The following is a 13,482-nucleotide window of genomic DNA, read 5'->3' on the forward strand; positions in this document are numbered from 1 at the left end:
CATATGGATGGGTGGGTGAATGGCTAGAGATGTAGCTGTGAGTGGATAAATGATTGGCTAGGTGGGTGGATGGAGGGTGATGATAGGGGGATGGATGGATGAGTAGACTGGTAAGTGGGTAGATCAACTGGTGGCAGAAATTTGCTATGTGGGTAGGTAGATGAGCAGATGGATGGATGGATGGATGAATGAATAGATGGATGGATAGATGGATGGATGGACAAAAGGATGGGTGTGTGGATCAGCAGATGTGTGGATGGATGAGTGGATGGGTGGGTAGATATAGGGTTGGGTACATGGATGGGTATATGGATAATGGATGGATGGTTATACCCACACGTACCTCCTTGGTGACCATGGTCTGGAAACCTTTATAGAAATGGCAGTAGTGGAAGCCCGGAGTGTTAGCACAGTTACCACAGTACTGCTGGTATATTTGTTCACATCTTTGCACAGAAGACACTGAGCCTAACAGAGTGGTGCCCACCCAGTCACAACTTGCTGATACATTCTCCATGTGAATCATGGGTATATCCCAAGTTGCATTCAGTGGTGGCTAGGAGGGGTGAGCTGGCAGTGACCACAAGGCACAAGTTTGTGAAGTGATGACTGATATCAATGGTCTGGTTCAGAGTGGCTGTGTTTTCAATGGAGCCAACAGGGACACCTGAGCACTAGAAGCCACTCATCTAGCCAGAATCCGAGCTTTGACTCTGGGTTCTGATACCAACAGAGCCTTTGACATGTCTGGCTTGAACACAATCTTCTTGTCCTAGCTTGCCTATTCAGATGCCAATCTTGGGCCTAGACCCCCAAGCTTGGGTGCAGAGCCTTCGTAAGAGTAAGACCCCTTACTAGGGTTTGAGTCTAAAATGTCCCTCACAAGCACATTGTGTGTGTGTGTGTGTGTGTGTGTGTGTGTGTGTGTGTGCTATTGGTGAGCCCAAGGTCCAGTGAGAGACCTTGCCTCAAAAAATAAGATGAGGGCTGGGCGGTGGTGGCACACGCCTTTAATCCCAGCACTTGGGAGGCAGAGGCAGGCGGATCTCTGTGAGTTCGAGGCTAGGCTGGACCGACAGCCTCCAAAATAATACTGAGAAACCCTGTCTCGTAAAACCAAAAAAATAAAAAAAAATAAGATGAGGTACACATGTGGAAGTCATGTCAGTCTGTCCCTTCCACTTTGTTAGAGTCAGGGTCTCATTGCCTTTGCTTATGCCAGGCTGATTGTCCTGAGCTTCCCAGGGAGATTTTCCTATCTTTCCCATATTATGGCAGGAACACTCTCTGGGATTACAGATATATGCTACTGTGTTCAGCTTATATAGGTTCTGGAAATCTGGACTCAAGCCTTCACTCTTGTACATCAAATTCTTCACCTACCAAGCCATCTCTCCAGTCTCCCATCTTAGTTTTTTGAGAAAGGGTCTGTCACTGGACCTACATCTGGATTTTTAAATGTGGGTTCTGGGGATTGAACTCAGGACCTCATCATTGCACAGCAAACACTCCACCAACTGAGCCCTCTCTATGGTTCTTATTTATTTTTTGTTTTGAGAAAGCATCTCACAAAGCTGAGGCTGACTTTGTACTAACTATGCAGCCGAGGATGACTTTGAACTCCAAATCTTAGTACTCAGGCTACAAATATGCACCCCAAGACTGTTTCACGCAATGCATTGTGCAGGAGAAGGAACTTGTGACTTCATGAATATTAGGAAAGCACTCTACTGGAGTCACATTCCCCAGGCCCCTCATGTGGACTTCAAGTAGTAACAGATAACCTATAGTTCCTGATACATTGTAATGCTATGCTAACATTCTCTTTGTGTATGTGTCCTTCAGAAAGAGAGAGACAGAGAGAGAGACAGACACACACAGAGAGTTTATGTGTGAGTGTGTGTGTGGTTGGGTGTGTTCACATATGTGCAGAATTTACTTTTTATGCCCATGTGTGTATGCACATATGTGTACAGTTCCCCCAGAAGCCAGAAGAGGGCATTGGATCCTCTGGAGCTGGAGTTACAGGCATTTGTAGGCCAGTTGGGATCTCTGGAAGAGCCAACTCATATAAATAGTTCCTGTATGTTGCTTATAAAACAACAAAAGAATTGGTGTACATTTAATGCAGATGTTTTCTTCTCAAAGACTTTCTAAGGTTAGTTTCAACAGTAGATATGGAAGGCCAACTATAGTTTCTACCCTAGGACTCCTTATCCAAAGCCCAAACTCCATGAGAGAGAAGCCTTCTTGCCTTCTTCAGGTTGCTTCCTCAGACTCAAGCCCAGCCCTAGGTTTTGAAACCCCTTATGCCACTAGGGCTCACCTCTGTTTGAGTTGCCAGAGCTCAGTGTTGGGACTCCACGCCTATTGGAATCATAGGAGTTGTGTTGCGCTGGCCCCAGGGCAGGTCCCAGGTTGTGGGTTCCAATTTCTGAGAGTCCAGGGAAGGGGTCTGCAGAGACAGGCAGCAGTGGGAACCCTTGGGTACACAGTCTCAGGAATTCACCTGCAAAGAATAGTTTGAAGGCCAGTGACCAAAAGTGCTTGCCTTGCAACCATGAAGACCTGGATGAAGGCAGAGGGAGAGAATCAGCTTCACATAGTTGTTGTCTAGTTTCCACATGCAATGCGCATGTATGGTCCTCCCATCACGCAATAAAACAAAATAGTAACTATGACGATAACAACAACAAAAAGAAATAATAGAACAGACTTTGAAGCCAGGCCACTGATCCCACCCTTGATCTCTTTACACATAAGCTCAAACTACCACTCACCAGAACCCCGTGGAGGACACAGCTTTGGCGATGAACCAGCTGCCCAGCACCTGCCCTTGTCACAGCAGCACTGTCTGTGAGTGTAGTGGCCAGGGAGGTCTACAGCACACTGACCCCTGATAAGCACGGAGAAGCAGGTGCCCACTTGGTGATCTACAATGGGATACAGGGTGGGGGTGGTTAACATAGGCTGGGCACAGATGGGCTCAACTCCCAGTGGTACCCTGCTGTCCCAGCTTTGTTTTATCGTCTATAAGCAAGGGTGCTCCAAGCACCAACAGTGTCTCAGAAGAGTGTTGCTTCAAAGAAAAATCTGGCATTGAGCTGGAGAGACGGAGAGCACAGGATCTGAGTTCGCTTCTCAGAACCACATAAAAAGCAAACAATCTGGGTGTGACAGCATGCAGTTCCAATCCCAGTACTGAGGAGGTGGAGAGAGCCAGATCCCTAGGGCTCACTGGCCACTCAGCGTAGCTAACTTGGTGAGTTCCAGGCTAGAGACCCTGCTTCGAAAAAGGGCAGTCAAAGTAAGGGGTGCTCTCAGTGGTTAAGAGGCTTGCTTCTCCTCCACAGAACCTGAGTTCTGTTCCCAGCTGTCATGCTGGGTGGCTAACAACCACTTGTAATTTCAGCTTTAGGGGACCCGATGCCCTCTTCTGGGCTCTGCAGGCCCCTGCACATAGATGACACACCCTCACACAGATACGTACACATAAATAACAGAATATAAATAAAATATAAATCACAGTTCCACTGGGACTCAAACTCAGGACCCTCTGCATGTAAAGAAGATGTGACAACCATTACACTATGGAACCCCAGGAAAAAAACATTAAAAAATGAGAAGCACAGTGCCTGAAGAGCAACACCTACAGCTCCTCTAGTACATACACACACATGCACACATACACACTTTGACATGTGGGTAAACTCTGCTCAATGCCTCCTGTTTTAAAGTTTTCTAAATCATTACAGAAGATGAATTCATCTCGACCACAGCCTCAATATCTCAAACTGTCTTCAGCAGTAAACTCTCCCTACTTGAGTATTCAAGCACCATGAGGAAGACCGCTCACTTCTTAGAAGAGGGTACCTGTTGTGAATTCAAGCAGGGATGTGGTGAACATGTTCATAAGTCCTTGCTTGCTGACATTGACCACCACAGGGAAGCATGGAGAAGCATTTCAAAGGGGTAGGTGGATGTTCTAGGATCCCGTAGTTACCTTGGCATGAGAACCACAGACCCTTCCTCTGCTTCTCTCCAGACCCTTGGTCCCATGACTTTACACAGGGACCATAGTTCTCAGGCTTATTTTTGGGTTAAATTCCTGAAAATAGTAGCTGGTGTCCTTTGGTTGAGAAACTCCTCCCACCAGCAGAGAAGGCTGTTGGTAGCTGCCCCTGTCCCATACTATGCTTCAAAGTCATCCCAATTTTACCCTGTGCACCTAGGGGCCTCCCAGGTAGTTAGGTAGGTGTATGTGTGTGTGTGTGTGTGTGTGTGTGTGTGTGTGTGTGTGTGTGTGTGAGAGAGAGAGAGAGAGAGAGAGAGAGAGATCTTCACTTGGTAATATCACAGCTACTCAGAAGAGATCTGTTCAGACAGGAAGAGGTTCACCTCTGGTTCAAGGTCACCCAGATGTTAAACTGGTTGAACGTGGGGAACCAGATTTTCTAACCACATGGGATCTGACAAGCAGCTGTCTCTCCAATAGGGAAGAGATTGCAAGAATTTTAACGTTAACTACAGTTGTCAATGATTTAAACTCCCTCCGTGAGCAAGTCCTGTGTTCTAGTCATCTAAAGTCACTTCAGCCTTTATCTCACTACATCGCACTATGATTATTCTCTCTCTTTCTCTCCCTCTCCCTTTCCCCACCTCTCCAGAGTGGCCTTACACTCATTCTGTAGCCAAGGGTAACCTTGAACTTCTGATCATCCTGTGCCCACCTCCCGAGTGCTAGAACGACAGATGTGAACCACTACAACTGCTGAACACAGAGCTGAGGGTGGAAGCCAGGGCTTTGTGCAAGCTACATAAACTCTCTGTCAACTGAGCCAAATCCCCAGCCCCATCACCGGCTATCCTCATCACAACCGTTCAAGATTGGTATGGCTACTATCCCGTTTGATAGATGGGGGAACTGAGACACAATGAGACTTTTTAAAAGTAGTTGAATAAAATTTCATAGTCTAGGAACAGCTCAGCTAGAAATCAAAACTTGGGACGGAGGCTAGAGAGATGGCTCAACAGAGGACCCAGGTTCAGTTCCCAGCACCCACGTGGTGCTCACAACTGTCTGTGACTCCAGTTCCAAAGGATCTAATGCCCTCTTCTGGCCTCCTCATGTATCAGACATGCATATGATATACAGACATATATGCAGACCTGCGTGTGTGCCCATGAGTGTGCACACACACACACATGCACACACACACACACATGCACACACACACACACACACACTAACCACACTCAGGACCAAATCAACGTCCATGTTTGGAGACAATTGGATTCTGTAGCTGGGTCAGTCCTTTGAAATCCAGAGGACATGCTGAGGTCCACAGGCTGATGTCCTGCTATTATGCTGGCAATGAAGGACCCTGGAGGTGGGGCCTGGACAAATCCCAAACACAATATTCTCAGTCCTGTCTTATACAGGCCTAGCCCGAGTGACTTGAGGTGATGCTGGGAATGGGCCACACCTCCTCTTTCCTCTAGTAGAACTCTGTCCATCCTCCACTCCCATCCCCATCCATATTCCTAGGCAGTCTGTGGGCCCTGGAAATTAACTGGACTGGGAGGGTCATGGCGACTCTGTGTGGGACAGAACCACCCCTGCCTGGAGGAAAGTGTAGGGGACTGCATAGCAGATCCAGACACAGGGCACTCCAGCCCTCTTGCCAGTCTGGGCAACTGGATGTAGGTGTTTCTCTGTTCTACCCAAGCCAGCCTTTCCTCTCTGGGCCTCAGTTTCTCCTTTTCAAAAAATGAAGGGATACTGAGAAAAGTTCTTAAGCAATCAGAGGGGCTGATGGGCAGAAGTACCCAGACACCAATGAAGGAAAACAACACAGGTAAAGACTCAAAGGTCAGGAGGGGTCCAAGTTGAAACCTGGGAGGGGAGTCATTTTGCCCATCATACCCTCTCCAGCCCTTTGAGGTCATTGGGGGCACAGAGGAGCGACAGAGATGGAAGCTAGGGGCACAGACATGAGGGCTAGAATCTGGAAGGGAGACATGAAGATCAAGGCTGGAGGGTTAGAGGTTGGCAAAAAGATGGCTACAAGAGGAGACCTGGGGGGCACAGAATTGGAGGCTACGGGGGATACAGAGATGAAGCTACGGGGGTGTGATGGGAGCTGAAGTTAAGAAGAGAGTGTGGTAGTAGGGTAAAGGCATCCATCTATCCAAAGGGGCATAGAACCAGAGAGACAGACAGGCATGGTGGGAGCATGTCTGTGTGCGGGAAGATGGGGGAACAGCAGAATCGAGAGGCTGAGCTGGGAGAGCGGAGTGCTAAAGGACAGAAAAAGGGGCCAAAAGGACCCCCAGACCAGAGTCTGAGAGAGCGTAGACGCTAGGAAGACAAGATGGGAGGGAACAAGGGTCATTGGTACCGGTGACCAGAGAGATGGCCTTGGGGTGAGACAGAGGTACGGTGACCTCTGTGTCCCTCTTCAGCCCCTCGGCCCGTCTCACCCAGGCAGTGGGCTCCATCCAGGCTGCTGACGAGGCTTCCACGACAGGTGCACACATAGCTCCCAACTGTGTTTGTGCAGTCACCCCTGGAGCAGAGCCCTGGCACACCAAGGCACTCATCTCGATCTGCACAGACAGACAGAAGCAGAGCCAGGCTCCTCACCAGCCCAACGCTCTCCCCCTCGGCAGGTAGCCAAGACGACATACACATACGCCACCTTCACACTTGGTGCCTCTGGCACTGAGATGGTATCCAGCGGGGCAGTGGCACTCAAAGGAACCCACTGTATTGACACAGCTGCCACCCTGGCACAGGCCTGAGATGACTCGGCACTCATCCACATCTGCAGGGATAAGTCCAGAAAGGGAGTCGGAGGGAAGAACCAACTCGGTGTGTGTGTGTGTGTGTGTGTGTGTGTGTGTGTGTGTGTGGTGGTGTATGTGTGTGTGTGGTATATGTGTGTGTGGTGTATGTGGTATGGTGTGTGTGTGTAGGTATGTGGTGTGCGTGTGCATGTGTGTGTATCTATTGGGGAATCTCCACTCAGCTGGCTCCCCTCTCCCTTGCTTACCGCACAACTCACCTTGGCAGGCTCCTGTGTGAACATTTGGGATGAAGCCTCGGCGGCAGGGGTGTGGCTGTGCAGGACAGAGCTGGCAGGGAAGTCCCCAGGCATGGCCCACAGTGGCACAGCAGAGGGCTTTGGGGCACGTGAGACCTGTCGGCTGGTGTTGGCATCCCTCAGGACTCACTTGGGGGAAGCAGGGGCCCACCTGGTAGTCTTGGTAGTCTGTGGATCAGGCAGATGCAGGCACCTGACTCTGAGCAGTCTCTGCCGCCGTCCTCCACATGGGTGCGCAGGCCTCTAGACCAACATCCCTGGCCGTTTCTTTCCTATGACCTCCTAGTGCCTTTCCTGACAGGATGCCCTTTTTACCTGACAAGCAGCTACTCATCTGTCAAAACATTTAGTACCTTCACACAAATAACCTCCAAGAGAGAACCTGCAAACCTTATCTCACTTGGTCTCTCTCATGCTTCCTCCAAGCAGACACCATGGATGTCTGTCAGGAGGGCCTGTCTCACGTGTGAGTGCACTCCTGGCCCTGCCCTGGTGACACCGTGACCTTGTACCCTCAGGCCTAGCAGAAGGGAGCTGCATCAGTTTTCCCAAGCACAGTGCATGGGCCCATTTGTGACGTCTGTCTCCACCCTTCAGGTGTCTTCAATAACAGGGCTGGCACAACACCAAGGGCAGCCCCTCCCAGAACAAGCCAAACGAGCCAACCGCCCTCCTTACCAGGCCCCTAATGAAGGAGGCAGCTTGTACTCAGCCCTCCTGGGCCTTTGATGCCCGCCACCACCCTGGGCCCTCTTCCGCCTTCCACACTCACCTGCACTCCCCTCACCGCTGACACACTCACCCACACTCCCCTCACTGCTGACACACTCACCCGCACTCTCCTCACCGCTGACACACTCACCCGCACTCTCACTGCTGACACACTCACCCGCACTCCCCTCACCGCTGACACACTCACCTGCACTCCCCTCACCGCTGACACACTCACCCGCACTCTCCTCACCGCTGACACACTCACCCGCACTCCCCTCACCGCTGACACACTCACCCGCACTCCCCTCACCGCTGACACACTCACCCACACTCCCCTCACCGCTGACACACTCACCCGCACTCCCCTCACCGCTGACACACTCACCCGCACTCTCCTCACTGCTGACACACTCACCCGCACTCTCCTCATCGCTGACAGCCCATATTCTGCTTTCTCCTCTTCTGGCTGAAGTGTTTCCAAACCATTCTAGAACCCGGGTACACCTCCCGCAGCCCCTCCAGCCTCCAATTCATGACAAGCCTCTCTTCAACCTAGAAAGGACCCTTGCTGCCATCAGTAACCCCAGCCCCTCACTGGGGGATTCTAGGTGGGTGCCCTAGGGCTGAACCTCACCTGTAGCTCCTCTCTGGGAGATTGTCAGCCAGTGTTCACCAGTGAGTCACTCCTCAGACCTCTTTCTTACTTTTAGAGACAGAGTAAAACTATGTAGCTCAAGTTACAATAGTAGCTTGTCCCTTGTGACTGACCATCTCCCACAATAGGCATCAGTCTCAGGGCCCCTGATGTCCGTCACCTTTAGGCTCCCCGACTACACAAGTCACTCTGCTAACTTCTGTGTATGAGAATCACGCCCATGCCTTGTCCTCCTGTCAGCGGTCCTTTGCACCCCTTAGACACCGTGCTTCCTGTCTGTCCTGAGATGCCAGGCCCTCCTCTCTCCTTCCCGTCCATTTTCTCCCTAACATGCTCCAAGCACCCAGTCCTCACGGACAGGGCAGCCTTGGTGCCTTCTCGGGTTCTTGCAGCTCCCTAGCTAGTACTGAGATTAGGGTCTCCCTTGCCCTGCCCTTAATACACTATCTACCTCAACCGTCAAGACTGGATCTGGGCTCAATTCTCAGCTCCACCCCTCTTCTCTCCACCCCACACCCAGGCACCTTCGGATGGTCTAGTTTACACAATCCCACTCACATCCACTGATGGACAATTTTAAGAGTAGGTTCAACTGGGTGTGATGCTGCATGACTGTCATCTTGACTTGTCCTGTTCCAGGGGCTAATGTGAAAGGATCACAAAGCCAAGCCGGGTTTAGGAGACACAGCAACACCCTTCCTCAAAGAGTTAAAAAGAACCTGGGATGGCGGTGCATACCTGTACACAGAGCACTCAGGGGGCAGAAGAAAGTGCACCTCTGTGAATTCAAGGCCAGTTAGGTCTACACAACCATTTCCAGGCCAGGTAGGGCTGCATAGTGAGGAGAACAGAAGGAAACAGGGAAGGGGGAGGGAGGGAGGGAGGGATGAGGGAGAGAGGGAGGAGGGAGGGAAGGAAGGATGGGGAGGATGGAGGGAGAATGAATAGAAGGAGGAGGGAGGGAAGGAAGGAAGGATGGGGAGGAGGGAGGGAAGATGGATGGAGGAAGGATGGAGGGAGGAGGAAGGGAGGAGGGAGGGAGGATGGAGGGAGGAGGGATGAAGGGAGGAGGAAGGAGGAGGAAGGGAGGAGGGAGGGTGCATGGAGGGAGAGAGGGAGGGAGAAAGCATGGAGGTAGGAGGGAGGAAGGACGGAGGTAGGGAGGGAGCAGGGAGGAAGGATGGATTTCCTTATGGGGCGGGAGAGATGCTCAGCAATTAAGAGTGTCTGCTATTCTTGCTTCAGTTCCCAGCACTCTTATCAAGCAGCTTTCAACCACCGCAGGAACGTAACTCCAGCTCTGGGGGATCTGATGCCGAGGCTGGGGAGAGGCTCAAGGGCACAGTCCCTGCCTAGAATCCCCTAGTGAGGGGCTGTGGTCCAGTTGTAGAGTGCCTGTTTAGTTCTCCAACCAGACCTGAGTTGAATCCCTAGTGATGGTGACAGAGAGTTGGGGCAAAAGAGGCTTCAATAAAGAGGCTTGCCCATGCCCCAGGGATCACTTTCAGAGCCAGGGTTTAGGTGGGCAAGGTGGTGCATGCCCGTGATCTAGGTATTCAGGAGACCGAGGCAGGAGGATCAAGACTGAGCTTCAAGAGCACCTGGACCGAATAGTAAAACTGAAGCCTATCTGGGTAACTCAGTGTGGCCTGCCTTAAGAAGTTAAAATGCTGGCTTGGGAGATGGCTCAGGGAGTAAAGGCACTGCCACCAATTCCAATGACATGAGTTTGATCCCCAAACCCTGCATGTTGGAAGGAGAGAACTGACTCCAGCCAGTTGCCCTTTGACCTCTGCATGCACTGTAGTGTGAGCATACACATAAATGAATAAAGGTAATAACATCTTTAAAAGTAAAACCTTTTCAAGATTCAGCGGGGAGGTCTCATTCTCCAGGAAGTCCCCTTGAGCCCGACAGCTCATGACCTCTCTGTGCTTGTCATGACAATTAATCCCAGGGTTAGTGGTTTCTTCTTCCTATTCCCAGATCAACACAAACTTTTTATTTTCTAAGCAAAATAGCCAATTTAATTAAGAAAACTATTTCGTGTGCATTGGTATTTTTTCTGGATATATGCCTGTGTGAGCGTGTCAGATCCCCTGGAACTGGAGTTACAGACAGCTATGAGCTGTAGTGTGGGTGCTGGGAATTGAATCCAGGTCCTCTGGAAGAGCAGCAGGTACTCTTAACTTCTGAGCCATCTCTCCATTCCCCTCTGCCCCACCCAACACAAACCCTTTCGAGGCAGGCCAATGAGCAATAGCTGCTATGCAGAGTGAATGCACAAAGGGAAGCCATGGTCCTCAGACTGCCCTGGAAGGAGCAAAGCAGACATCTATCTGCACTTGGAACCCAGCCATGTCTTGTTCCCTGCCCCCTTCCTCCCCAAGTTCTTCTCAGTACCTCTCTCACACTGAGGTCCGACGAATCCATACACACATGCACAGAGGTTTGGCCCGATGCAGCGTCCTCCATTACGGCAGCCGTGGACACAGATGGCTACGAAGAGATAGGGAGGACGACTGAAGGTTTCCTAGAAGCAGAGGGGGCTGGGACATAAGGAAGCCTTTCTTTATCTAGGGATGCCCACCATCTGGACCAGGGTGAGTAAGACTGACTAATGAGGGATGGCTTAGTCAGCAAAGTGCTTGCTGTGTAAACATGAGACGCTGAGCTCAGCTTCTCAGCACCCATGCAAAAACTGCAAGCGATGATGCTCTGTAATTCTATTGCTGGGGAGCCAGAGGAGATGGGTCTCTGAGAGTTCTCTAGCCAGGTGGCCTCGCTGAATAGGTGAGCTACAGGTTTAATAAGAAACTGTGTCTCAAAAACTAAGGTGGAGGTGGAGAACAGTTGATGGAGATACCTAACATTGATCTCTGGCCTCCACATGCGGACACACACACACACACACACACACACACACACACACACACACGCACACACACACCCCTGCACAGCCCATGCCTGCCCCCACATACTAGTGCAGCTTGTCACCTTTGATCTTTGGTCTTAGATGACGGACTCATGGACAGTGGGCAAGAGATAAGGAGACCCATTCTCTGAGATTCCAAACATAAGTGAGAGCAGCAATGGGGATACTCACGTTGTCCACACACAGTGCCCGTGTAGCCTTTCGGGCATAGACAGGATTCCCCTCGGCAGCTGCCCCCATTCATGCAGCTCATGCTACACCCCAATGATGCTATGGATCAGGAAAAGACACAGTTAGGTAAAGATGTTCCAGGAAGGCTTGGTCAGGGCTTGGCTCTTGTCCTTCAACGAAACCAACCTGGGATCCTAGTGGCATTCAGGCGCCTAGAGTCTTCTCTTCCTCCCGCAAGAGGCCACTGGCCACTCACCTCTACTTACTCCGCAGCTGGGGGCCAGGGTCCCATCCAAGCAGGCACACAGGTTGGGCTGGGAGCAGAAGCCGTTGCCACAGGTGTGCCTGCAGACAGCTGGCAAGGCAGAGTGTACACCATCAAAACCGGGACCCGGGGTCTTAGAGATGACTCACTGGGTAGAGATACTTGATACCCAAGCCTGGTGACCTGAACTCACCTCCCCAGAACCCATGTAAAGGTGGAAGAAGAGAACTGACTTCACATAAACGTCCTCCGACATCCACATGTGTGTCATGGCACGTGTGCCTCCACACGCTCAACATGCACACACAGTGTAATAACTAACCAACAACTACACAACGAAATGTGGTAGTGCACATATATCAACCCATCCCGTGGGAGGGAAGGGAGCAGGAATGGAGGGGGAAGGCTGAAGGGAGGGAGAGGGAAAGGGACATAGGTTCTATGCCACACTCACTCCAAAGATGCCAAGGCTGGTAGAAGCCTCAAGGTGGATCAGCTGGTCTTCCCAGCTTGCAGTTCTCCTCATACCCTGAATGCATGGGACAGCCCCCAACCCCCGTCCCAAGTCTCTGTCTAGGCTGGGCAGGTGCTGTGACCTTCAGCTCCAGGATTTTGCTACATCATCCGGAGAGATGATGTGGGTGTGAAGACTAAACTTCAGGGCACAGAGGCCGGAGTGGTGAGGACTCTGACAATAGATTCAGAGTCTGGAGACGGCGAAGCTGGAGCTGGGGAAGAGGGTGTGAAATTGACAGCGTGAGAGGCCTGAAGAAATATGGGGACAGACGAGAAGACAGGAGAGCCAGCCAGAAATGGCAAGATGGGAGGGCAAAAGAAATGAATGCCAGGTGGGCAAGGGGGTTCAGAAGGTAAGGGCACTTGCTCCCAAGCCTCGTGACTTTTTCATCCCCAAGACCTACATGGTGGAAGGTGAGAATGTACGCAAGTACCCTCACATACACCATGGTGTGCTTCACCCACCCAACAAAATAAACAAAATACACTTAAAAACAGATGAATGAACGCAGCAAGCCACCCTGGAGTCTAAGGACAAAAGCATGGGACATTAGTGGGGCTCACCTAGCAGCCCCGACCTGAATTCCAACTCCTTATGTAGACAAGGCTGGGATTACTGACAGGTGGCAGGGAGGACCTCCACACATCCCCAGCCTGTACCCTCCATCTCCATGCTTCAACACTCACGCACAATACACTGGTTCCTGCCAGGCAGAGTCCTCCAGCCAGGGCAACAGTAGGCATGAAAGCGGGAACCACACACATTAGGCCTTTGGGAGAAAGTGGGTGATGTAGCTACTTGTCCCCTCACTCCAGGATAGCCCTTCCCTGCCCACACCCAAGATATATTTCAGCATCCCGGGTACCACACACCCCTGCAAAATGATGACACGGCTGCCTTGTCTTCTCACATGACCTGGACTTGCAGATTTCAGGGTCCCATCCCAGTGGCCTTGGCCATTTTCCATGCATGATAGAACCACCCAGGCCAGCAGAATCCGAGCTGGAGGGCCCCAGGCTGTAAGGAAGGCTCCAGAGTCTCTCCTTGCCCAACATGGGCCTTCCAGAGTCATGCTGTGTCTTTGGAGGCTGCAAGGAGCAAGCAGAGGAGTCAGCCCCA

At 51.2% G+C, this 13,482-nt stretch overlaps 1 protein-coding gene across 2 annotated transcripts in view; it reads right to left on the reverse strand.

Annotated features, from left to right (window-relative positions):
- Fbn3 (fibrillin 3) overlaps positions 1–13,482 on the reverse strand; it is a 68,478-nt gene that overhangs the window by 52,008 nt on the left and 2,988 nt on the right. For both annotated transcript variants that reach the window (XM_040731507.1, XM_040731506.1), the window contains exons 2-11: positions 13,236–13,451; positions 13,050–13,132; positions 11,838–11,936; positions 11,582–11,680; positions 10,879–10,974; positions 7,068–7,274; positions 6,702–6,827; positions 6,484–6,609; positions 2,781–2,933; positions 2,327–2,509 (exon numbers count right to left, since the gene is read on the reverse strand). In XM_040731507.1, the coding sequence (XP_040587441.1) occupies positions 2,327–2,509; positions 2,781–2,933; positions 6,484–6,609; positions 6,702–6,827; positions 7,068–7,274; positions 10,879–10,974; positions 11,582–11,680; positions 11,838–11,936; positions 13,050–13,132; positions 13,236–13,435 (1,372 nt within the window). In that variant the 5' untranslated portion in view covers positions 13,436–13,451. The remainder of the gene's footprint in view (positions 1–2,326; positions 2,510–2,780; positions 2,934–6,483; positions 6,610–6,701; positions 6,828–7,067; positions 7,275–10,878; positions 10,975–11,581; positions 11,681–11,837; positions 11,937–13,049; positions 13,133–13,235; positions 13,452–13,482) is intronic.

The sequence above is a fragment of the Mesocricetus auratus genome, unplaced genomic scaffold, assembly GCF_017639785.1.
Source record: "Mesocricetus auratus isolate SY011 unplaced genomic scaffold, BCM_Maur_2.0 Super-Scaffold_100025, whole genome shotgun sequence".
Taxonomy (NCBI): domain Eukaryota; kingdom Metazoa; phylum Chordata; class Mammalia; order Rodentia; family Cricetidae; genus Mesocricetus; species Mesocricetus auratus.